At 41.7% G+C, this 23,613-nt stretch overlaps 1 protein-coding gene across 1 annotated transcript in view; it reads right to left on the bottom strand.

Annotated features, from left to right (window-relative positions):
- Positions 1-23,613, bottom strand: part of Cep135 (centrosomal protein 135) — a 58,664-nt gene that overhangs the window by 21,021 nt on the left and 14,030 nt on the right. The window contains exons 7-15 of the mRNA XM_005359374.3: positions 21,729-21,857; positions 19,606-19,821; positions 17,618-17,683; positions 14,968-15,106; positions 13,552-13,775; positions 9,782-9,934; positions 8,540-8,689; positions 4,581-4,658; positions 864-1,015 (exon numbers count right to left, since the gene is read on the bottom strand). Coding sequence (XP_005359431.1) covers positions 864-1,015; positions 4,581-4,658; positions 8,540-8,689; positions 9,782-9,934; positions 13,552-13,775; positions 14,968-15,106; positions 17,618-17,683; positions 19,606-19,821; positions 21,729-21,857 — 1,307 coding nt within the window. The remainder of the gene's footprint in view (positions 1-863; positions 1,016-4,580; positions 4,659-8,539; positions 8,690-9,781; positions 9,935-13,551; positions 13,776-14,967; positions 15,107-17,617; positions 17,684-19,605; positions 19,822-21,728; positions 21,858-23,613) is intronic.

The raw sequence follows: 23,613 nt of genomic DNA, 5'->3' as shown, positions 1-23,613 counted from the left end.
TTGATGTTTGAGAACCTCTTCCTAATTTTTATGGTAAATATAATTAAGAGGAAGAGATTCCCCCTGACCCTTTCCGCTAACCTCCAGTTGCCTTCTGCTTTGTTTGTCTGTTTGTCTACCTATGCTTAGGACAGTTTTATAGGGGGGGCTGACACTATTAGCTTTTATCTCTAAGTTTTATGTGCTTGAAACTGACAAATGGCTAACCAATAACCCAGTAATCCAATGCATACATTATGGATTACTGTACTGCTATTTTATTCCCATATCCATCACCTTTGATTTTATAAAAGAAACATTTCTTAAGTTTGCCTTTTCCCTTCAAGTCCATACTGTCTCAGTCCTGACCTATGACCTCTGTTGCTTATGGCCCATCTCTAAGACTCCAAATCCATGCTCTCTGCGCTATCAGAGTTAGCTTGCCTAGCCTTTGGCTACATTTTCGTTTTCTAAATCAGAATGGTTTAAAAAATGACATGAAACATTCTGAATTTCTATTATTTTAAAAGAGAAAAGAAAAGGAGGAAAAGGTCCGCAAGGTAGAAGGCCTAAGAGCCCAGCAGTCCTTCCCTGCAGAGCACAGTGTCTTGAATATTTACTAAGGTACCAACAACTGATGAGCATGTCACCTTGTGAAAGTTTCAAACTACAGAGACCCAGATCTATCCAGACTCACTCAGGTAAATCAGGTAACCCCAGACCTCCCTCTATCCCCTCCAGAAGCTCCAGGAAGAAGGTACCATGAGGCCAACTTGGAAAAGCACTGTTTAAAGACACAGAGCTGAATGCCATGGTGATGAACCTTGCATAACCAGAAGAAGCATGTCCCAGAGGAGAAGTAACGAAATCTTTAACAGACTTACCTAAGAGAGTTCATCTCTGTTTTCTGATGAGATGAGTCACCAGCCACGTGGCTAAGCTTTTGAGCTTGGAGTTTTGATTTGGTCTCCAATGACTCTACTGTTTCTTTCATTATTAATATTTTAGATTGCAATTCATATTTTTCATGTTCAAGCTATAATTTAAATTTAAAACATTAATAAGCATATATATGGTAATATCTTATTTTTCATAGCTATACTTTAATATTATTTCTGGAAGACAATTATGGAAATATGTTAGGTTTTTAATACACTGAACATCATCTGTACTCTTAAGACCAAGATGTCAGGATCAGTGCATCCTCTGCCTTTCTTTCCTCACTATCACAACAACAACAGAAACACACAGCACAAATGACACAGGAAGGGAGACAATAAACAGGATGAAAAATCAGAGGAACTTCCTAAAACACAAACAAAAGCCTCAAAACCCTCCATGGTTCATTTCTAGCTTTTGGAACCAAAAGACACCTCCCCCTCAAAAAGTAACCCTCAAATCTGCAATAAGCAGACAGGAATTACACAAAAATGAGAGTTGAAAAGAATGTAACCACAAAATGGTGGAGATTTATATGAGAAACAAAGTGAAAGTTTCCCTGTACTGCCTAAAAAGAGACCTGATAATGTAGACTGCCGTGCTTCTCTGGGTAGGAACATAATACTTTAAATGTATTAAAATTTTATCAAGTTATAAATTCAATGAAATGCCAATAAAAGCAATTCAATTAGGAATTGATGATACCTTACACTTTAATTCTTTTAGAAGAAAGGACAAACTGGGAATGAAAAAACAGAAATAAATTTACCATAAGAGATACTAAAATAAACAATAAAGCTACGGCAACTAAAACTGGGCTTTGTGTATAAATGGACAAGAAAACACACCCATTTCCCCCATATAAGAGCATGCAAAATATGAAGAAATCATAAAACAAAAAGAGTATCTCTTATGTGGTTTAAAAAATACATCTGACCCTCCATGAGCAGGCTGTAGTGATATTCTTTTCCTGCCATACAAAACCACAATCCTGAATCTTCTTTCTTAATTTCTGTTTGGGTTTTTTTGTTTGTTTTAAAGATGGGATCTTGCAATGTCCCACAGACTATCCTGAACTCCTATGTTCAAATAATCCCCCTGCCTCAGCCTCCTACAGGGCTCAATCTGCAGGCATGCACCACAGCACCAAGCATCCCGTTTCTCTTCTGTGGCATTCCTTCCTAAGCCATGAACCGCGTAGTTTCATTTGTTTTACCTGAATGGAATCACACTCTAAGCTTTCAGCAACTTACTGTGTTGGTACAACACGCATGGTAGCAGCCATACATGCTGAGGTTAGTAACTTTCATCCTATTTCTGCTCAACAGCACTCCACTGGATGATTTACAATCACGAACTTGTTCAAATAAATACTTCTGGCTTTATGGGGCCTGTCGTCTGTCACTGCCACTCCAGTGAAGCACAGTAGCAGATGCAGACAATACAGAGACACAGCAAATGACCCGCTCACTATCTTCACTAAAACCCAGTTGACAGAGCAGTTAGTGTGTCTAGGAACCACAGTTTGCTGGCCTTCCATATAGAGCAACTCTCTAGAAAAGAGCTGCTGCTGCCTTGGAAGCCTGCAGCTGCTATTCATGCCTGCTGTGCTTTAAACACGAAATGCTCACTACAAACTCGGGTATTGAAGGCTTGGTCCCCAGCTGGTGGCACTTTTTGGGGAGGTGTGGGAACTTCAGGAAAAGGGACCTCTTAGAAGTAAGGAGGTTGCTGAGGTGTGGCCTGAGGATGATGCACCATGTTCCCTGCCTCCCACCTTCACGGCTCTCTGCTGTCAGGTGAGCAGTGCTAGTCTAGCAGACCCTCTCCACCACCACTGGCTTCAGAGCCAAGCAATGGAAGCAGCCATGGGCTGAGTCCCTGAAACCAGAAGCTCAGATAAACCTTTCCTTACATTGCCTTGCTCACAGGAAACAGGCAAAACAGAAGTGGGCTGTTGTGATTTCCTAAGCATGGAGTTCAGAAGCCTTTGGAACTAGCTTACATAAGGGACTTGGAAGAGTTTAGAGAAGTGAGCTACCAAAAACCAAGACTGTTATAAGGCAGAACCAGTTAGGCAACTCTGATGGGAGAAGACCAGAATGCTGACAGGAATGTAGACAGCTAAGGGCCAGGTTCATAGTTTCAGATGGAAACAAGAACTCAGGAGGAAAGAACTAGAAGCCATGTGTGTTACAATGTAAGTTCTGTGCATCCCTGAGACTTGTGACAATGTCATAAATGTCGAGATACTAAACCTGGAGGAGAAAACTTCAGGCAGTGGCGTACTCGTGTGACTTGGTTATATCTGGCAGCTGTTAGCCAGGTTAACAGCAAATGCCAGAGCAGAGAAGTTGAAAGACCGCAGGCTGGGCCAGAAAATAAATAAGAGTGAAGTGGTGCCAGCAAAGGGATGGCTGTTGAAGAAAGCAGCCACACCAAAAATCAGCCCCAGCCTTTGTAACGGGATAAGAAACCCTGAGAGCTTGGCTGGTCCATGCTCATCCTGGCTCATAAATATAACCCCTGTGAGAGACTAAGCTTTGAGGAACAGGGGTGCTTCCTTCTTCACACCCTGGCAAGTATTTCTCAGTGGCTGCTGCAGCCATGGTCCAAGTAGGCCTGGCTACTGCTCAAACTGGAGGCTTCAGCCTCAAGTAGCTAGCTGTAAATAATCTTAAAACGATTGCTGGGTGTGGTCTATTTGAGGCAGGAGCCAATTTCTCATTTTTAATATATTTCATTTAGGAAAGAACCACTAAATCATACTCTTTACTCACTGATCTGTTTCTGTACATGTTAGGATCCTTTTATGCGGGTTTGTTATATTTGATTTAGTCAAATAAGGATAATAAAGATTAGTCCTTATCTTAATTATAATGGCCCTAAAAACCCAGTATCAATCAATGTTCCTTAAACTTCTATGTTACTTTTGGCTCTTTGTTTCCATATGAATTCTGGAATTTCAGAGTACCCAACTGTAGAAAATACATACTATCTAGTTAGTCTAGAATGGCTGCATCTGTACTGATCATATACAGTTTTCCCCATCATTATTTCCTAAACAACACAGCATTACAACTATTTACATTGTGTAAGGTATTAGATAGTTAAGCTCTATAAGAAATATAAATGTGATTTAAAGATATGGGAGAATGTATAGATTATATGCAGTATTAAGCTGTTTTCTACAACAAACTTGAGAATCTTCAGATTTGAGTATCTGAGGATGTCCTGGAAGCAATCTCCTGCAGATACTGAGGGCTAATTATCAAGAAAATTAACAGTGAGCTTCACTTTTTAGTCTGATTATTGGGGTTTATAAGACCAAACCACAATAATCACAGCTAGCCACTACAGATGCCTGCAATATTCCAGTACTCAATATTCCAGTGTGACATGCATGTTGTTCATCTATTACACTTTCACAGAAACCCCAAGAAACAGAAGTGCTAGTCCTAAGACATAAATGAAAAACACCGGAAGACAGAAATCAAGAAACTGGTCTAGACAGGAAGCCAGATTTGAACCAAGTAACAAGTTTCAGAGCACACACTCTTCCTCGCTGCATATCAGTTTACAAAGACATACAGTACACTAAAAGCATCAGTGGCCCAGTCATCCATCTAATATAATATTCCCCAAATCCTTTGATAAATTACCTGGTGATTCATATATGTCAAATGTTCAATAGTCTTCTCTAATTCTGATTTTCCAAAAACATTCATTTCTTGGATATTCTGAAAAAGAATTGGATAGAGAATGTTCACCTGTATCAAATAATCACAAAAGTAAGTAATGCAAGTTTTCAGAGCTATGTCTCCTATTGCACAGACTCTATAAATGTTTTAGAAAGGTCAGGCATTTTACAAAAGCATTTTTTCAGTTAGAAAACGTTATGTTTCCAACCTTCATGTGTCACACAGAGAAGAAAATAGCGTGGACTCAATTAAAAAGACTTAGCTGGATGGATCCTTGTTAACACAGGCATCATACAGGGAGAACACACTAAGTCACAGGGCAGGAATGCGCCCTCACAAGAGGAGATGTACATTCCCCACCAACACCCACTTTTTTTTTTTTAAACAGGGCCACTGATAGAACCAAGAATCTCATGCTAGATTAGAGCTCAGAGGTAAGAAAAACAGGAATCAGAAGAAAATACATGACAAGGAAGATATAGGCAATGGAATAAGATTAGTTTAAGAACTGGCTGGTATAGATGGTTTGTTTTCTGGTTATATTATATCACACAAGCCCCAGCTGCTGTCAAGTCAAGGGCACAGAATGTCATGGTCACTGAGTTTTTCTAGTGGAGATGTTTACTCGTATTCATGCTATTCATTAGAAAGCTGGATTCCATACAATTGTACATCTAGTTTAAGGGATCACGGCTATGTTAATTAAATCATTTAAACAGTGCTGATATGTGTTCTATATCAAGCACCAAGCAAGTTGTCAGGGCACAGCCATGAGGAAAGTCTCTGACATCATAGATTATATACAGTAAGAAAGACAGACCTAAAACAAGAAACTAAAATAAAGCCATGAGGGCAGGAGGCCAAGCGTTCAAGGTGATACTAAGTTCTAGAGCAAGTTTAAGTCAGCCTGCACTACGTGAGTCCTTGTCTCAAAATAAATTAAATGCTGTTAGAAAGTGCTCTGCAGGTTGCTAAAGGAAGACGGACATCAAGAGGCACACCGAGTCCTAGACCTTGCATGTGGCAACACTCACCTGCCAAGTAACATGTGCCACTGGTGCAGCAGTGGCAGGGCTGTCACAGGGTACCCCTTTCTCATTAGACTCAAGGCCTGCTCCACAGAGGAACTGCATGGCTACTGAGTCTGCTGTTGTAAATGGCCATGCTGTCAAAGTGCCTCCAAATGCTTGCGCTCACACCTATACACCTGGGCTGCTCTCTCGACCTTCTTTGCAGGGGCCACAGCCAATGGAGAGATGTAGAATTGCCCAAGTGTTGAGAATAAGAAGCTTACACCGGACATGGATATCAACTCCCTCTCTCCAACCGAGGCTAAGGGAATGTCAGAGAAGGGAGCCAGGAAGGGTGTGAGAGCTGCAAGCTGGGGAAGGGTGCTGTGAAGCGCTGTCCTCCAGACATGGCATGGCCACCACACTCCCGCACTCACAGCTGCTGGATTATGTGCACAAGGCACACACAAAACCAAACCAGTCAACACTGTTGCACAGGTGGAGTAGATGATCTCCAGGCCACACCCTTCACTGAGGAGCTGCTGGCAGTTGATAGTCTGAAGAGGGAGAATCATTCTTTTGTAAGGATATGATTGTTGATAAAATTCCTATGCCCCAGTGGATGGCCCAAAACCACATATTTAGGCAGCAATGACTCCAGTTATTAAAAAAAAAAAAAGAGAGAGAGAAAGAAGGAAGGAAAGGAAGGAAGAAAGGAAATTAAAACATGAGGGGAGTTGGGAGGGGCTAAGAAGAATAAATATGATCATACTTCATTTATATACATGCATGAAATTCTCAAGCATAAAGGAAAATAAACATAAACAAGTAGTTTTTTTTTTTTTTTTACTAGGCAAGGAGCTTTATTTTCATATGTCAAAAGGCATCTAGAGCCTCGTGCTCACTGCCTGAGGCTCAACCTGGAGCTAGAGGATGAGTACAGAGATGGCATCATGAGTCTCAGTCCACTGCAGGAGACTCATGGCAAGAAAAGGTCCCTTAAGCCAAGAGTCTGGAGAAAAAGGAGTAGGAAATAGCACAAATGAGTGTCGGGGAAAGATGACAGGCCTTAACATAGGCCAGGGCTGATCACTAATCATCTTTTAACAGGTAATTAACTTTACGAGAAGTAACATGAGCAGACTTACATCTTTGAAAGGTGGGTCAGAGCACAAGGGCAACACTGTAAGAACGCCTGTGAGCATAGCCACAACAACTGAAAGGAAGGGAAGGAGGATGCAGGGAGACTGGAAACACAGACAGGGGAGGCTAGGCAAGTTCTTTAAATTCATTCAAATCCAGGGCTCTCGTCTGTACACAGGGACCATCAGAAAGGCTTTTGTGAAGATTACTGTGATGGCTCCTGCTTAAAAAGCACTGGGAACAGTTAGTTGTTCAGGAGGCAGCACCGATGGCCCTGGCTGACAGCTGTCACTCAGAGCTTTCAGGGAGAGCTTAGTCTCAATGGCTGCTGGAGAGCAGCGTTAGGAGACAGGAGGCAGGAAACACTCCAGAAGGCTGGAGGAGTCAGGCGAGTAGAGCTGTTTTTAAGAGAAAGTTCTCTTGGAAATTCACAAAATCCGGCCTCCTACAACCCAGAAGGGTCTACTAATCAGAATGCAGCCTTTCTGAGCTGTTAGCACTAATACGGTGTTTTTAAAAGTCTATTTTTACATTTCTGGTCATTACAACAGATACGGAAAAGGGTAAGTGCGTAGCTGTTCTAAAGGGTGCCATATTGCACAGAAGCTTTCTCTCTGGTAATTTTAACTGACTTTTTTTTTTTTTTCTAGAAGGCAGCATTCCAAAAGACTCCCATTAAAAACATTCTTACACTGCCTTTGGGTATAAAACTTTAACTAAGATTTGTAGCATAAAGACTATGCTTAAAGTATTTATTTTTTGTTCCTAAGTAGTTACTTTCAAAGCATTTATTTCATAATATTAAGTGGAAGCATCCATGGCTTCTACAATAAGAAAACTCAGAACATACCGCGTGGACTGTTATGTATTACTACACTTAATCAGGAGCAATTATAAGACTCGTAATCCACCAAAGAGGAATAAAAACTGCACACAAACATTCCTACGAGCATTACCCACGGACGAACCTTAAGGATAGCATGCTGAGAAACACCAAACATTAAAACACATGTGGACTGGGGTAGCTCAGTGGTAGAGTGATTCTCTTGTACATGCTAGACCCTGGGTTCAATGCCTAGCATCACAAAATGAAAAAACAATCACGTTTAATGATTCAGCTCATATGAAATGTTCAGAGAAGGCAAACGCATGGAGGCAGAAAGTGAATTAGTAGTGCCTACAGCAGAGAAGGCCTGGGGCAAACTGAAGCTATTATAATGGACACAAGATCTTTTCTGTGGTAATGAGTTTTTCTAAGATTAATTATGCTGAAAGTTATAAAAGACAGGGAGAAAAGGGATAGCAAAAGCCACTGAACTGTCCCTTTCATTAAATGGGTAAACTGTCTGCTAGGTGAAAAATAACCATTGTCATTAAGTAAAGAAGAAAAGACTATCGACCTACAACAATTCCAAATTCAGGGTGTGGCATATTGCTTCTGCAAGGACTGATGGCAAATGCCTTGGGTCCTGGAGCTTAATGTGCCCGCTCTGACTTCCCAACTCTGCTACCATGGAAAGCAGCTATGGATAACACCTAATCAGTGCTGGAATACTCTAGCTATGGGGCCACACACGAACAAGGTGCTTCAGTTTGGGCTGCTACTAAGCTGGCTCCACCTCGATGGATATACTAAATAGTAACTTCCCAGGAAATCACAGTCATCGGGGTGGCAGTTGGGCAAAGGTGTAATAAGGCATGCTACTTCACTTTCTCCCCCAGTACTCAATCAATTCCTTTCCAAAGGATATAAGCTGAATTACTGACCTTCAACTTCTCTCGCAGAGCTTCCTTTTCTGCTGTGATTCTTCTTAAGTCAGATAACGCACGCTCTTTCTCCTCCATACAACTAACAAGACTGTTGGGGACTGTCACATTAGTAGAATCCTCTCTCAGTGCACACAACTCTTCCTTAGCCTTCAAGCAGTAAGAGATAGAAAAGTACTTTAGATATATTCCATTATTTTTAAAAAGGCTTGGGGTACGGATATATTAAATACATGCTTCTTTCCCTTTCTTCCCAAATCCCAATAAAGTAAAAGAAAAAGGATTAAAATTAAATACTAAAGTCCCAAAGGCAAGAAGAGTGAGAGAAGCTGCGGCTACAGACAGAAAGAGAAGAATTAACTAGGTAGACTCCAGAAGGCTGAGAGCTAAGTCTACTGTGGGGAGCTCCGGAAGTGGATCCATGTAGTGAACGCACTGCCAAGTCCTAGAAAAGCTCAAAAAAGTGAACGTGTCTCTTTTCACTTCCATGTCTTCCCCTCCTGTCAAAACAGTGAGGGACTTTATGAGAGAGAGGTGTGGACAAACCAGCTACAAACTCCAGGATTTGTTCAGTCAGCTTCCTGTCTGCCAGCTCAGGCTCTGTAGCAGGGCCAGGCTGTGGCAGTGCTGGCCCCCCAGAGCAGATTTTCCCCAAGAGCGTACAACACCGTCTCTCACTGCCCGGTTAGCCTGGGCTAACAGTTTCTGGAGACCCACCTGTCTTGACCCCTCAAGTGTTCACATTACAGATGAGAGCCAGCATGCCTGGATTTTAGGTGTTAGGGATCTGACCCAGGGCCTCAGGCTTGTGCGGCAGGCACTCTGACGACAGAGCCATTGTCATCTTCTCAGAATTAGAGGCTAACTTAAGAGCCAGCATTTCAAACAGGGGCTGCATATCCAGTTTATCCCTAGGACTCAGATATGTGGTAGCATGTCTAAAGCTCACGACAGTTTTGACACAGAGTCAGCTAAGGTCTCTTCAGTTAATTTTAGAACAAAGAGACCATCTCTAACTGACCTGACACACAGATAAACTAGAAAGAGGGAAAACAAACATGAAAAATGAAGAGAAATTTCTGTTTTGAGAAGACGATGACAGTCCAAACTACTACCACTTATCATCTTAACTGGGGAGGAAAACCCTGAGTCCCATGTGTCAGGAAAACACGCAGGATACAAAGGGGCTCCATTATAGCTGAGTTGAAATGACCTGTGCAATAATTAGGACCCATTCCTTACTTCGTTATACAGGACACTGAGTTTGTCCCTTTCCGCTGTGAGCAGCTTCACATTGCACTGAATATCCTCCATGTATTTTTCAAATCTCTCTAGCATGCGTTGGAGCTCATCTCTTTCTCTTGAGATCAGATGAATGTCTGAACTGTGATCGCCCTGAAACAATTACACAGATCCACATTATCATTTGTTATAATTACAACCGCGCGGCTGTCACAGAGACGCTGGTGACGAGGCTGGCTGCAGCAGGCTCACAGACAGAACAGAAGTTCTTTCCATGTAATTAAAGGATAAATTCCGGAGAGCAGATGAAAGCACTAGCAGGAATGGTGCAAACTTCCTGGCTTTGGGTTCTCAGGAAGGTGCACGGCTGCAATAACACCACCTGTGCAGATCTCATCAGAGGCTTCCACAGGTGCCCCCCGAGCTGCTCTAGTGCACATCAGTGGCACCTAACTATAACCTCTAGACCAGGAGATCAGCAGCACCTAGAGCTTGGTGTGCATATCAAGTGGAGGGCCCATGCTGGGCTCCTTGGGAGGAGAGCATAGGACATTTTGTCAGGTCTTCCAGTCATTCTGATGCATGCTAAGTGCTCAGGGTCACTTCTTTATAACTCTCCCAAGGAAGAGTCCAGGGAAGTATGTGTGTCCTGTCTTCTATGAATGACCATTATGGCTGGCATCTCAGGTAAAATAGCCCCAACTCTCGTCCCAGCTTCATATCACATGAGGTCCATCTGTGCAATGGTACAAGTCAGTACCTATTGAGATGTGAACTGACTAACCAAAATTTCTTCCAACAATCCACTGATTTCCAACATTTCTAAGAATATATCTGCTATCATAGCATAATTCAAAAATCATGACTGCCATGAGGATGGTAAATTTATAGCGTGTCAATGACCTAAATATAGAAACCCAGATAAACTGCTATAGTAATGTGGCAGCTGAAATGATAAGAGCCCTTATAGGCTCATGTTTGAATACTTAGTTCTAAGTTGCTGGAACTGTTTAGAAAGGATTGGGAGACGTGACCTTGATGGAAGAGGTGTCACTGGGGGCAGGATTTGAAGCTTCAAAAAATTCCCTTTCACAGTATGCTTTCTGCTTCCTGCCTGTGGATCCAAATGTGAACTCTCAGCTGTTCCTGCCACTCCCTTGTTCCACTTTCATGGCGTGGATCTCTCTGAAGCCATAAGCCTAATTTACACTTTAGTTTACAAGTTGCCTGGGTCCTAGTGTTTTGTCACAGCAAGAGTAAGGTAATACAACCGGACAGATATCCACTGAGCACAGACAACACCCGTGAAGATTCAGTATGTGGTGGAAACGTGTGAGGCAGCTTCCACGTAGGAACAAGCACAACTAAAGCGTGATGGACATAGCTGGATATCGCGGCTGCATTAAAGGGCAAAGCTGTTTTACACAGCAGCTGAAAAACATAGAGGAAAACCTGCGACCTAACATCTTACAGAATGTAGTCTGCACACCCTGGAAACAGAGTGCAATGAATAAAGACCCACAACTGTTTTCATTATGACTTAAATGTCACTTTCTACAAGGACTCCTTCCATATTCTCCACATAACTCAGATGTATGTTCTGAATTGCTCTGGACAGTCTTCATCAACACTTAATATAAATGAGATAGTAAAGTTACTTAGCAGCCAGGGATGTAGCCCAATGGCAGATATACCCCTAAATTTACATACTGTAAAGGGGTATGATGTAAATTTTTACATTAATGTACTTACTAGATTGAATTTCTGTCAGAGACACAGGGCTCCTGTTCCTGTCATTTTGTGTTCAGTACCTGGTATGACACCTGGCTTTACTGCTTGAGGAAGAATGCTAAACTTTTCTGCAAATGTATCTTGTGTATAATATTTACATTAGTATTATGCAACGTATGTTAACACCCTTTTTCCACTCTATTATTCTCAACACATTAATAAGCAACAAGCACAGTGCTGAAGATACAATATCAAGAATCTCTTTTTCTTCTTACTTTGGGACGGGGTCTCACTATATAACCTTAGCTGCCCTGGAACTTGCTTTGTACCCAGGCTGGCCTTGAATTTATACCAACCCTCTTGCTTCTCCCACAGTACTGAGATTACAGATGCAAGTCACCACAAGGAGGGTATGTGTGTGTGTTTCAGACATAGTCATTTTTTTACCGGAACTGTTCTGTTGACTTTTCTCAGAATCATCATTTGAGATTAGTGTCTTTGTCGACTAACATAAAATATATTTCTGATATTGATTTATTTAGGAATTATCATCATTATCTCTACAGTCCATGCCTCATTCATCGAAGACATTATACACTTACTGAACTTAATCATACACATCAGAGCTACTTTAAACCAGCAAGCAATAGAGAAACAAACTGTTTCCTAGTTGGGAACTAGATACTATGCTAGAAGATCCGTATGTCGATGACCTCATTCAATCTTTCTAAGCAGATGGAGGTATGTTTCTGTATCTGCACACGAGGAATCAGGGCTGCATGAAGTCAGCTTCTCCAAGGTCTATCATCAGCTGGCACAAGAAGCTGAAACTTGCATCAGGCCTCCAGCTCCAAAGCCTTCCTCGGGCTGTCCTCAGACTCAGATTAGGAGCCACAGTGAGTATAAGGTTAAAGAGGAAATGCTCCCATCAAAGACAAGACAAGCTCAATGAGGTTGGATAATAAAGATCACTGATATGGAAAATGCCTAAATTTTTAATGACTTATTGTAATTCCAAGAAACTGTGCTTAACAGTTTACCATAAAGCAGGAAGCTGACAGCCACAGCACCAGATCCAGATTGAGAGAGCCCTTGGCTGTCTGCTAACCAAGTGCTTCTACACATGCTTACAATATCTACTTTTAGGCGTGAAGTGCACCCCCAGGTCTCCACGCTCACAACTGTCTCACACACTCACTTTACTCAGTTACTGGTGCTGAGAACAGTCACTGAAAGGGATGATGCTCTAACTCTGGGGCAGGAGGGTCTTCTTTCTATGTGTTGCTTTCATTGGTTAAATAAAGAAAACTGCCTTGGCCTTTTGATAGGGCAGCCCTTAGATGGGCATGGTAGACAGAACAGAATTCTGGGAGGAAGAAGGCAGTGTGGCAGATGCCATGCTTTTCCTGCCCAAGACGGACGTTGGTTAGACTCATGCAGGTAAGCCACTACCTTGTGGTAACATACAGATTAATAGAAAGGGGTTAATCAAGATGTGAGAGTTAGCCAGTAAGAGGCTAGAGCTAATGGGCCAGGCATTTAAATGAATACAATTTCTGTATAATTATTTCGGGTGAAAGCTAGCCGGGCGGCAGGCCTGCTCCTCCCTACAACATAACTCTACCACCAAAGCTGGGAAGTACATAAAAGGCTGTTGAGTGTCATGAGGACGAGCTACTCTGTTAGCAGAGGGAAAGTGCAGCTGTCACACAACATAAATCCTGGAAAGAGCAGAAACGAACAGTATTTTGAGTCTGAGTTCTGGCTTCTGAAAGCCTACAAAGCCTCTCACATGACTCTGCTATTCAACCTAAATTTATAGAAATCAAAATATTGTCCTTTATTGTTGGATAGTTTCTCTAATAATGCAGGATTCCTCTTACATTGCAAGTTATTGTAAAAACAAAAATCAAGATTAGGACTTTTAAAATTATGTATAAATAATGTTGCATTTATTACAGCAATAAAGCAAAAAGGTTTATCACACACACGCATGTGCACACATATCCCCCTTTGATTACTCTTATAAAAGGTATTACCTTTTCTGAGCATTTGAGTATTGAGGTCTTTTCCCGGGCAGAGTAATTTACAGAACAAGTTCTCCGCTGGATGATATGCTGGAGTTTTTCCAGTTCTTTCTTGTAATAGTCTCGCTCCTCCTCTATGCCTCTCAGGAATGTATCTAAACGAGAGGGCGACTTGTCTCGACGTTTTATCCCATGTTCTAGCCTCATCCTCTCAACTTCCAAAGTCAGTTCTCTTTCTGCAAATTAAAGTAATTAAGATAATGTTGTGTATATAATGTGGATTAGTCAAATAAATAAACAAAAAACTACTAGCAATCCTGAACTGTTCTGTGTCAACCACAAAGATCAGACATATAAAATAGAGAATGAGAAGAAAACAAAAGCCAAACATCAACAATAAATAATGTCCAACAAGTGAAGGCCTCCCTCTGCTGATGTTATCACAGCTGGATACCATCTAGCACTATAAAAGAAGAGTGACACTTCCCAGAGACCCTCAAGGAACACTGAGGAAAGCAGAGTCAACAACCCTACGGGCCCACACTTCACTGAGCTTGGGTTTAACACATGCACAAGAAGCACAATGATTACTTTTCTGCTGCTATTTTTGAGATAGGATGTATAGACTGACTCAAACTCCTGAACTCAAAATGCCCTTGTGCCCTTAAAATGCCCGGGACTGTAGGAATATATCACCACAAACAATTAAACTCACAATGACTAGTTTTTATCAGTAAAAGTTACTTTTCCATGATCTAAAACAAAGCAAATACTAGCAACCTCACAGAGTTCAGCCTGTGGAACTACACTCCCGACACTGACTAGAGTGGTTTTCGTGATGAATTCGATGCTGCTATCTTCCCCTCCATTCACTCAGCAGATGCACAATTTACTAAACATGACTGAGTAATCCATGACACTAGAAAACTCATGAACTGGCCATTTTACCCCATGAAGGAATGACCAGCAGGGTCAGAAGAGAGTAGGAAAGTGAGAAGGAATGAGCAACTGTGGTAAATGTTAACAAGGAATGAGCTAATGCGAGAAGAGCTGGGCTGCATTTGGCTTCATGCAGGGCAGTTCTGCTGGTGAGGTGGAGACAGAGGCCGTCTGGAATGGGGTGAGGAGCTAGAGTAGACAGAGGCCAAGTGCGGATTTTGAGGCAATATAACAGTGTTCCTTTAAAAAGACTCTGCACTGCAATGTCTGCCATTTCAGAATGGTTTTAGTCTGCCTCAAAGAAGCACACACTTCCATTGCGAAACATTCCAACAGCCTCTCCTGCGCCAACCAGTCAGAATTCAGGGAGGGCTTCCTATCGTGTCCACCCTGCCCAGCATCACTTCTGGTTCACAGCAAGGGCTTGGCACTGTTATTAAACAAATGCACGAAGGATCATCTACTGGTACAACATAGAGGGCATCTTACCTGTGACTGCAAAACTTTCCATTTTTTTGCTAAGTCTGTTCTTTTCTTGTTCAAGCTGATGAACAACAGTTTCCAGGTCTGATTTCAGAAGGAGCTCATCATTGAGTCTCTCCTTTTCCTTGTGGCATAAGTCTAATTCCTGCAAAATGGTAATTCTATAATTATGTATCCTAATAACTTTACTAAACATTTCTAATACTTATAGGCAAAATGGATACTTTTGTAGCATATGTATGTGTATACATATATACACATATAAAATAGCAATTCATATATGTGTGTGTGTGTGTGTGTGTGTGTATGAACCTGCACTACTTTAATCACTTCAATTGTTACAAAATGCACCACCCATGAAAGAACAGAACCCAGTCTGCATACTGGGCTGGGACTCTAATCACTGCCACGCTGAACTCTCATCAGAGAAGTTTCCTCTCACAGTAGATGAGAACTAACATCTAGAACCATGATTGGATGATGTACAGAGTGAGAGACATTGGCACTCAGTTCGAAATGGGGTGTCTTTATCAAGCCCCCACCCCCAAGGATCAGGGCTCTGTGTGGAAGAGGATCGGAAAGCTGGTAAGAGTCAGCAGCAGTGTGGATAACAACAAGGAAACAGTGTCTTCTGCACACAAGACAATTGATGCACAAAGGGACTCAGACTGCGGCAGCACACACGGCCTGCTCAGGGTTCATGGCCAGATGTGGGTCCAGCAGAGAAGGGAAAATGGACAGTCTCCCACCCCTAATGGAAAAGCTATCTGCAATTGATACCTGCTGGGAAAGGGAAAGTCAGTATTGTCCAATGGAGCGCCACTTTGTACATTAACCATACTCCAAGGCGGGCCCCATGCCCAGCTGGCCAGACAAAATGGACTCCATGTTTTCGTGTGCATTTTTACTTTTGTTTTGGCAATTTTTTTGGTCTTACCAGTAGGGTTTTCATTTGTTTTGACAATTGTTTTTGTTTTGTTTTAGAGGAAGGGGGAGATTGAGAAAGAGAGATAAAGTTGGGTAGAGAAGGAGAATTTGGGAGAAGTGAGGGGAGAAAAAGTATGATCAAAATAAACTGCATGTAAAAATAATTAAAAGCAAAACACACACACACACTAAACACACCACGAAGCCCATGATAACAATGGTCTTTTGTGGAGGGTAGAACCCTTACATTTTATTCACTACTCATTTGTTTAGCACATCGTCCCACTTCTCTCTGGCTGAGTACGTCTGTGCACAACACAACTTATTAATGCCTATGTTTAAAGAGCACAGCAGTGCAGACCAGTGACAAAGTCACTGCTTCTGCCATGGCAAATGTGTAGTGAACATCAGCAATCAATTACTAGCTCAGAAATACATAAAGTATAAAACTAACAGGAAATATAAGAACCTGTTGGCAGTGTTGCCAACGTCACAGAAACCGACCATGGATCTGAGACAAGCACAGCCGACCGCCCTCAGCACTCAGTGTGCAGACAATAGTGAACCACCGTAAACCCTCCTGCACACACATGTATGTGTGAGTTCTCTTCTCTCATTCTCCCTTTCCAAATGCCTTTAGCATACTGCTTCAAAGACGTATAGAGTGAAATTTCTTGTTTATAACATTCACCTCTTATAAGTCCTGCTGTTACTTAAAATGCAGCGAGTCCAAATGACTCTTTTCCCTGAAAGTCCCACTGTCCATCATGAAGCCACTATCATGCTGTTCATACTATGTGTCCAAAAATTCACAAATAGTGAATACAGGCTACCATCCCATAGAAACAGCATGTCACCAGAAAACAGCAGTGTAGACTATACATAACGAAGAGATGCAAGTTTCTGTTGGTCTTTGCTTCTAATCATACAGGGAACCCTTCCAACATAGCAGGTTATCACAAGGAAGGCAGCCTTCTACCTCTGAGTGACGGCCAGTTTAACCTGTAAGGCATTCTCCTAATTCCACACTGGGCCCCTATATCAAGGAGTCTCTTTGGATAAAGCCTGTCTTTCTCACCAAAGGCCATAGGGACAAGCATTGTGACTAGAAAAATAGCTTGAATTACATCAAACAAAGCAATTAAAAGGAGAATGACTACTTCTAATAGCAACAAATAAATACTAGCTCTTGATCTTACTATCACTAGGAAACTGCTAAGATAAAGTAGTTAGAGGAATACAGAATTCCTGCCAGGGGCTCATATTCAGTGTTATCTATAAACCCAGGTTATGAAAGATTAGAGAGTGATAAAACTATAAAACTGCATAAGCACAGTGTGGAACATTCATCACTCGGCTACAGAAAGGAACAGAATTCCCATTCATGCTATGACCTCACAAACCTTGCAAACACACTAAGAAGCCTGATGCAAAAAGCCACACAATACATGATGATCCATTTATACAAACTGTCAGAATGAGAACTCTAGAACCTGAAGGTAGGTGAGTGGCTGTCAAGGGCTAAACAGAAGGTAATGGGGTGACTACTGATAGGTATAAGGTTTCTTTCCAAAATGATGATGTTCTGGAATTAGCAGTGATGGTCCTACAATTCTGTGACTATGCCAAAACCACACAGTCCACTAAAAAGACTGAATATTATCCATATACATTGTTTCTCAAGAGATCCCATGCTCAAAACACTGACGATAGTGTGACATCAACTTACCAGTTGAAGTTTTGCCATTTTTTCCTCAAGGTTCCGCATTTCACAGAGGTTTCTTTTAATCTCTTTCTAGGAATAAAAAGTCTATTAGGTGAGCATTACTATGGCATAAGGAGTAAGACCAGCTGGTACACACTCTCTGTCAGTAAAGTCTAGGACCCTAGTTCAGTGACTAGAGGGTGAAGTTGAGATGAAGGCTCTGTTTAACACTGCACTGCCCTGAAAGCCTGTGTGGACTCGCTTGTCAAGGAGAGAAGCACTTTGAGTTTCCTGTCCCGGGCCTCAGCTCTGGGGAATGAAGGTGCTCATTTCCTAACCATCCTCTCATGTTCTCAGCTGCTTTGACTAACCTGGATCTCTTGCACCACAACTAAGAGAGCAGAAACCACTGAAAGACTGTGATCCAACTGCATCTTTTGTTGCATCAAATTGACATCTATGGGCCTTGCCAACAGGCCATGAGGAGTCACATTCAATGCCGCACATGTGGAAGCACAGAATGTACAGAAAGGAGTGGAACAAGGGAGGAAAGACACCGAGGATAGTAATGCACTAAAACCGGAAACGCGGAGTCACAACTATACGAATTAGTTACCCCCACACCTTTCCCCAGATCTGCATGTGGGCAAGCACTCTGCAAACTGGGCTACGTCCCCAATCCACATCTTGGTCCCAGACTGTTTGGCTATGCAGTCTCTTGAGAGTCCATATATACTTCCAGACTATTTTCCACTTTAGAAAAACTGGCACTGCATCCTGATAGGACTTGAGTTGACTTCAGAGACTGTGTGGTTTTACAACCTATGAAAGCACACAGGATGCCTTTCCATTTACACGCCCTTTAATTTTCATGAATGTTCTAGTATGTCTAAAGTTTTCACCTAACTGGTTAAGTTCATTCTTGCTGATGCAGCTGCAAATGGATTAATTTCTTTGTTTGATTTTCTTTAATCTTAGTATACAAAACTGTATGTGATTTGTGTGTGTGTGTGTAAGATGCAATTTGTTAAACTTATTTATCCTATCTCATTGTGTTCAAATCTTTGAATTATCCACAATTAAGGTCATATAACATTTTTTATAAATTTTTTTATAAATTTTTTACTATTTCTTTGAAAACTCTATGCCCTTTACTTTATTCTGTTTTATTTATTTATTTGTCTAATTGCCGAGAAGGCCTCACAGTACTGTTTCAGTTTTAGATATGGTTTCACAGTGTATGCAAGCTAGCCTAGAACATACAGTCTTCCTGCTTCAGTCTCTCTGCAAAAGCTGGAAAATGATTTAATAATACCTTTAGGGGCTGGGAAGATGGCTCAGAGGCGAACGCACAAGCAGCACAGGCTTAATGACGAGAGTGCAGCTCTCAAGTACCCATATGAAAGTTGGGCAGGTTTGGCAACAACTCTAATCCCAGCACTAAGGAGGCCGAGCTGGGATCCCTAGGGCAAGCTCACAAGCTAGACAAAGCTGAAACAGTAAGCTCTGAGGTCAGAGGCAGACCCTGCCCAGATAAATAAAGGAAGAGTGACTGAGGCAGATAGCCAACGTCAGCTTCAGGCCCCCACACACATGCTCACAGACATGCATGTTCACCAATGCATATACGTATGCCTACACATGTGAATAAACACACACAAGCATGTACATGATATAAACACATACCCACATGCAATATAATCTTTCAAGGGTTATTGAGCTAAATCTGACAAGAGGACAGACTTCAGAGATAAAATGACAGGGATGGAAGCCACAGAGGACATCGAGGCGGTGTGCAGACCTTTACTCTAGAGCAGGTGTGTTTTAGGAAAACTAAACTAACTACAGCAAAGGCCATCTTCTAACGGGTGAGAACAGAGCTTAAGAAAACCCTGAGTTATTAAAGGAAGAAACATGTCTGCAGCGAGCAAGCAAAGCTGAGCACGGCCATCCCGAGTTCAGCTCACTGTGCTCAGGGCTAGTGAGACCCCACAGCACAGGGCCAGCATCACCTTTGCCTCCCCGAGCTCCTTGTCGGCAGTCTCCAGCACTTCCTCCTTGTGCCTTTCCAGTTGCTGCGCTAGCTGGTCGATTTCCGTTAGCTCCTGGCAGAGCTTTTCGTTTTTGTTACTGAGGTTCACAACTTCGCTTGTCACCGTTTCCTTGGTTTCCACCAGCTCTTGAATATGCTTCTCCAGCTCTTTATTAGCTTGTTGAAGGAAGTCAACCTGAATCCAATTTACAATCACGTGATAAAGTTTCAAACTAAAAGTTCTAAACAACTGCATTTTAAAAGATGCTGCAGTTAAATGACGCTATTTTTGTATGTGTAACCCTAAATACTATTTATTTTGCCAAACTGATAATATATACCTCAATGAAAATACATGTCCACTGGCTTTTATTTTTCGAATACAGAAGGAAAGGATAAGAAATTTGTGTGAACTTGTTCCCCAAAGAGCTATAAAAATACGACAAGGCTATCATAATGACATTAGCTTGTGCTGTCCAATACAGTAGCTATTAGTGTCTAGATGTAGCTGCCAAGCACTTTTAAACATGGCGACTCTAAACTAAGATGTGCTATAAATGTAAACAGCATGAAGCTTTAAAGTTCTGGGGTTTTTGTTGTTGTTGTTGTTTTAGGAAAGTAAAACTATCACATGCTGAAATGAAGTTTGGGATATACTGGGATAAATACATTATTTGCAATTATACTGCATCCCATCTGTCTGGACTCACGTTTTTATTGGACAGTGTATTTAAATGTTGCCTCTATTGTCTCTGAGCAAACTCCACCTATTACGTACAGACAGACCCCCAGCCCCGCCTTGTATCTAAACTTTTGTTCCCATGTCACACCTTATAGGGCTCTTCTGCTTCTTCATCTCAGGTCGAAGCCTGGTGCAAGCAGACACAAGCTGCATGTTTTATCTATGTTACTACTTCTTGGCAGTGGTGAGGTTGGACTTGGAACTTGTGTGTTACACAAGCTTTTACTACCAAGCTACACTATCACATTAACAGTCAATAATATATTACATGTGAATATATGCTGTATAATATGTATATAAAGAACAAAGTGGGTAATATTGTGCATCATACAACATATATTATAGACAGTACATATAATCTATAACTTATAGCATATATAAGCATATATCTACCTTAAAATTATCAGTTTTTAAAAATACAGGGTCACCAAGAATTCCCCAAGACACAAAGATAAACTTTGTTAGTATATTTTAAAATATACTAAAACAAAACCTTCTGATTTTTCTCTATATATTTTGTTGCTTTGTTCTTTTGAGATAGGGTCTCATGTAACCCATGACAGTCTAGAATTTATTATGAGGCTGAGACTGGCCATAAACCAATCTTCCTGCCTCTCTCCCTCCCCAGTACAAGATTACAGGAATGTGTCACCACATCTCACTCATTCATGGGTTTTTATTTTTTTTATTATTATTTTTTAAAAATATTTATTTATTATGTATACAACATTCTGTCTGTATTGTATGTATGTCTGCAGGCCAGAAGAGGGCACCAGACGTCATTACAGATGGTTGTGAGCCACCATGTGGTTGCTGGGAATTGAACTCAGGACCTTTGGAAGAGCAGGCAATGCTCTTAACCACTGAGCCATCTCACCAGCCCCATTCATGGGTTTTTAAAGAGCAAACTGAAGGCACTGCCCAGAGACTATGGTCTTCTTTTATGTTCGTAACACTAGACCCATCTTACTTGCTGCTCATTAGGGATTCTGGTCTCGCAAAGCTACTCCTCATTTCTCTGCTCTGTCAGAAACTCCCCAGAGTCATGTATGGTGGCACACGCCTTTAATCCCAGAACTGGAGAGGCAGAGGCAGATGGATCTCTGTGAGTTCAGGGCCAGCCTGGTCTACATAGAGGGTTTTAGTCAGCCGAGGTTATATAGTAAGACCCTGTCTCAAAAAGAATAAAACAAACAAAAACTTCCGTATAAATAATGAAAACTCCCCTATAAATATAAATAATATAAACTCCCTTATAAAAAATACTTCAGTGAACAAGCCTGTCACTTTATCAACCCACAGGTCATTTTAAGAACCTCAGATTTTTACAGACTCAAGGAAGCAGCCCTGAGAGCCATTACCTGGACATTTAAGTGAGCGATAAGCTTTTCATTGGTTTTATTTCTAGTCTCCAGAGACAGGACATCAGGGGAACGGCCGCCATCCAAAGCAAGCGATAGTCGTTCTATTTCTCGTTCTCTTAGCTCAATCTGAGGAAATAAAGTTGATAAAATTGGGTGTGAAGCAAATCCTGAACCCGGAACTTTTGTTTAGATATGATCTTTCCTTATGTACCAACAATGCACACAAACAGCTACAGTTTATACTGGAGTCCACACGTGTGAAAACACAGAATATACCAGCGCTATAGGATCAGCATAGATAGCTCTCATCAGTGCTCTTATGGAGTTGATGCTAATTAAATTTTGAGGGTTTTTTCTCTCCTCTAAAATTGTTTATAAGAACAGAAATGTCTTGGCAGATTATACACATGTTCAAACACTGGAATAATGCTGACACACTTCAGCGCTTGCTAGAATGGATGAATGTTGGAATGAATGGAAAATATTAACAACTGAGTTGCTATCAAATTCAGTATCAAAAAAGATAGGAAACTAGGGTGAATTTAACTAATAAATTGATACCAATTCACATGCAAGAATTGGAAAGATGCGTGCGCGCGCACACACACACAGACACACACACAAACACACACATACTTTGTTTTCCCCCAATTCAGAAAAAAAAATGAAGATTCAATTCAATAATTACTGAACACACTGATGGATGGACTTTGAATTCCAGGAACAGAGAACATAACAGGGAGTACTACCAAGCACCCCAACAGTTGCAGCACAACAGGTCTTCAAAAGAAGAGTAAAGGAAATGGTATCTTACGGAACCAGAACTTAAAGGGATGAAGTGGCCCACTCTGCAGTCTATGTTTGTACCTATAACATCACCAAAGACCTTGCTAAATTTAGCAGGATGTCCACAAAGGCTATAGCAATGCTGTATCACAAAAAGGGGTGCTCCAGGCAGCCACACCCATACACAAAATCATGGGAAATATCAGAGGCAGCAGAAATGACTCAGCATGACTGGACTGGAGAGAAGCGTGAAGAATTGAGCACTGAACAAATACAACCCTGATATGGAATATTTGTAAAGAGATATTGCAATGATTGGTGCAACGAAGAGCTGAATGATCAATAGCTAGGCAGGAGAGGAGACAAGAGTTCTGGGGATAGAGAAAGAAAGAGAGCAATCTAGGTATGTAGATTAAACCAGGGAGCACTGAAGAAGTCAGACATACAACAGAGAGTAGAGGCAACTGGGCCACATGGAAGAACACAGATTAATAAAAACAGGTTATTTTAAGTTATAAGAGCTAGTGGCACAAGCCTAAGCTAATGGCCAAACTTTACACATAAGGCCTGAGAAAGCTTCCTGGCAACAGGTCTCCTAGGTAGGCTCAGCGAACAGAGGCATGGCTCTTTCAAGAAGCCCTGCTGCACAGCTGAACACATGAGCAGTTGGCACTGGGTACAAATGCCTGCTGCAGGCGGACACAATAAATTCCAAGAGCTGGGGAAGATAAATGCAGCTCCAGAGCCTGCATCCTTTGGCATGAGACTAGGCTCTCAGGGAACTGAGGGTGGCAGAGCCAGCTGCCAGTGTGCCATGTGCTAAGCCGGCCCATGCAGCAGTAGCCTAGCAGGTTAAGATCTGGCTCATGTGGTCACAGGAGGCTGCAGATGTGCAAAAAGTCATGTTCAGACCAAGAAAAACTCTGAATAGGCAACAGTGTGTTTAAAAATGTGCTTAGAAATGAGACAATGGGGATGTTCTATCGGGAACTCACCAAGGCCAGCTGGCCTGGGTCTGAAAAAGCATGGGATAAAACTGGACTTGCTGAACATAGCGGACAACGAGGATTACTGAGAACTCAAGAACAATGGCAAT

The sequence above is a fragment of the Microtus ochrogaster genome, linkage group LG1 (genome assembly GCF_000317375.1).
Source record: "Microtus ochrogaster isolate Prairie Vole_2 linkage group LG1, MicOch1.0, whole genome shotgun sequence".
Taxonomy (NCBI): domain Eukaryota; kingdom Metazoa; phylum Chordata; class Mammalia; order Rodentia; family Cricetidae; genus Microtus; species Microtus ochrogaster.
Note: the sequence above shows the minus strand (reverse complement) of the source record. Positions and strands in the feature narration are given on the sequence as shown.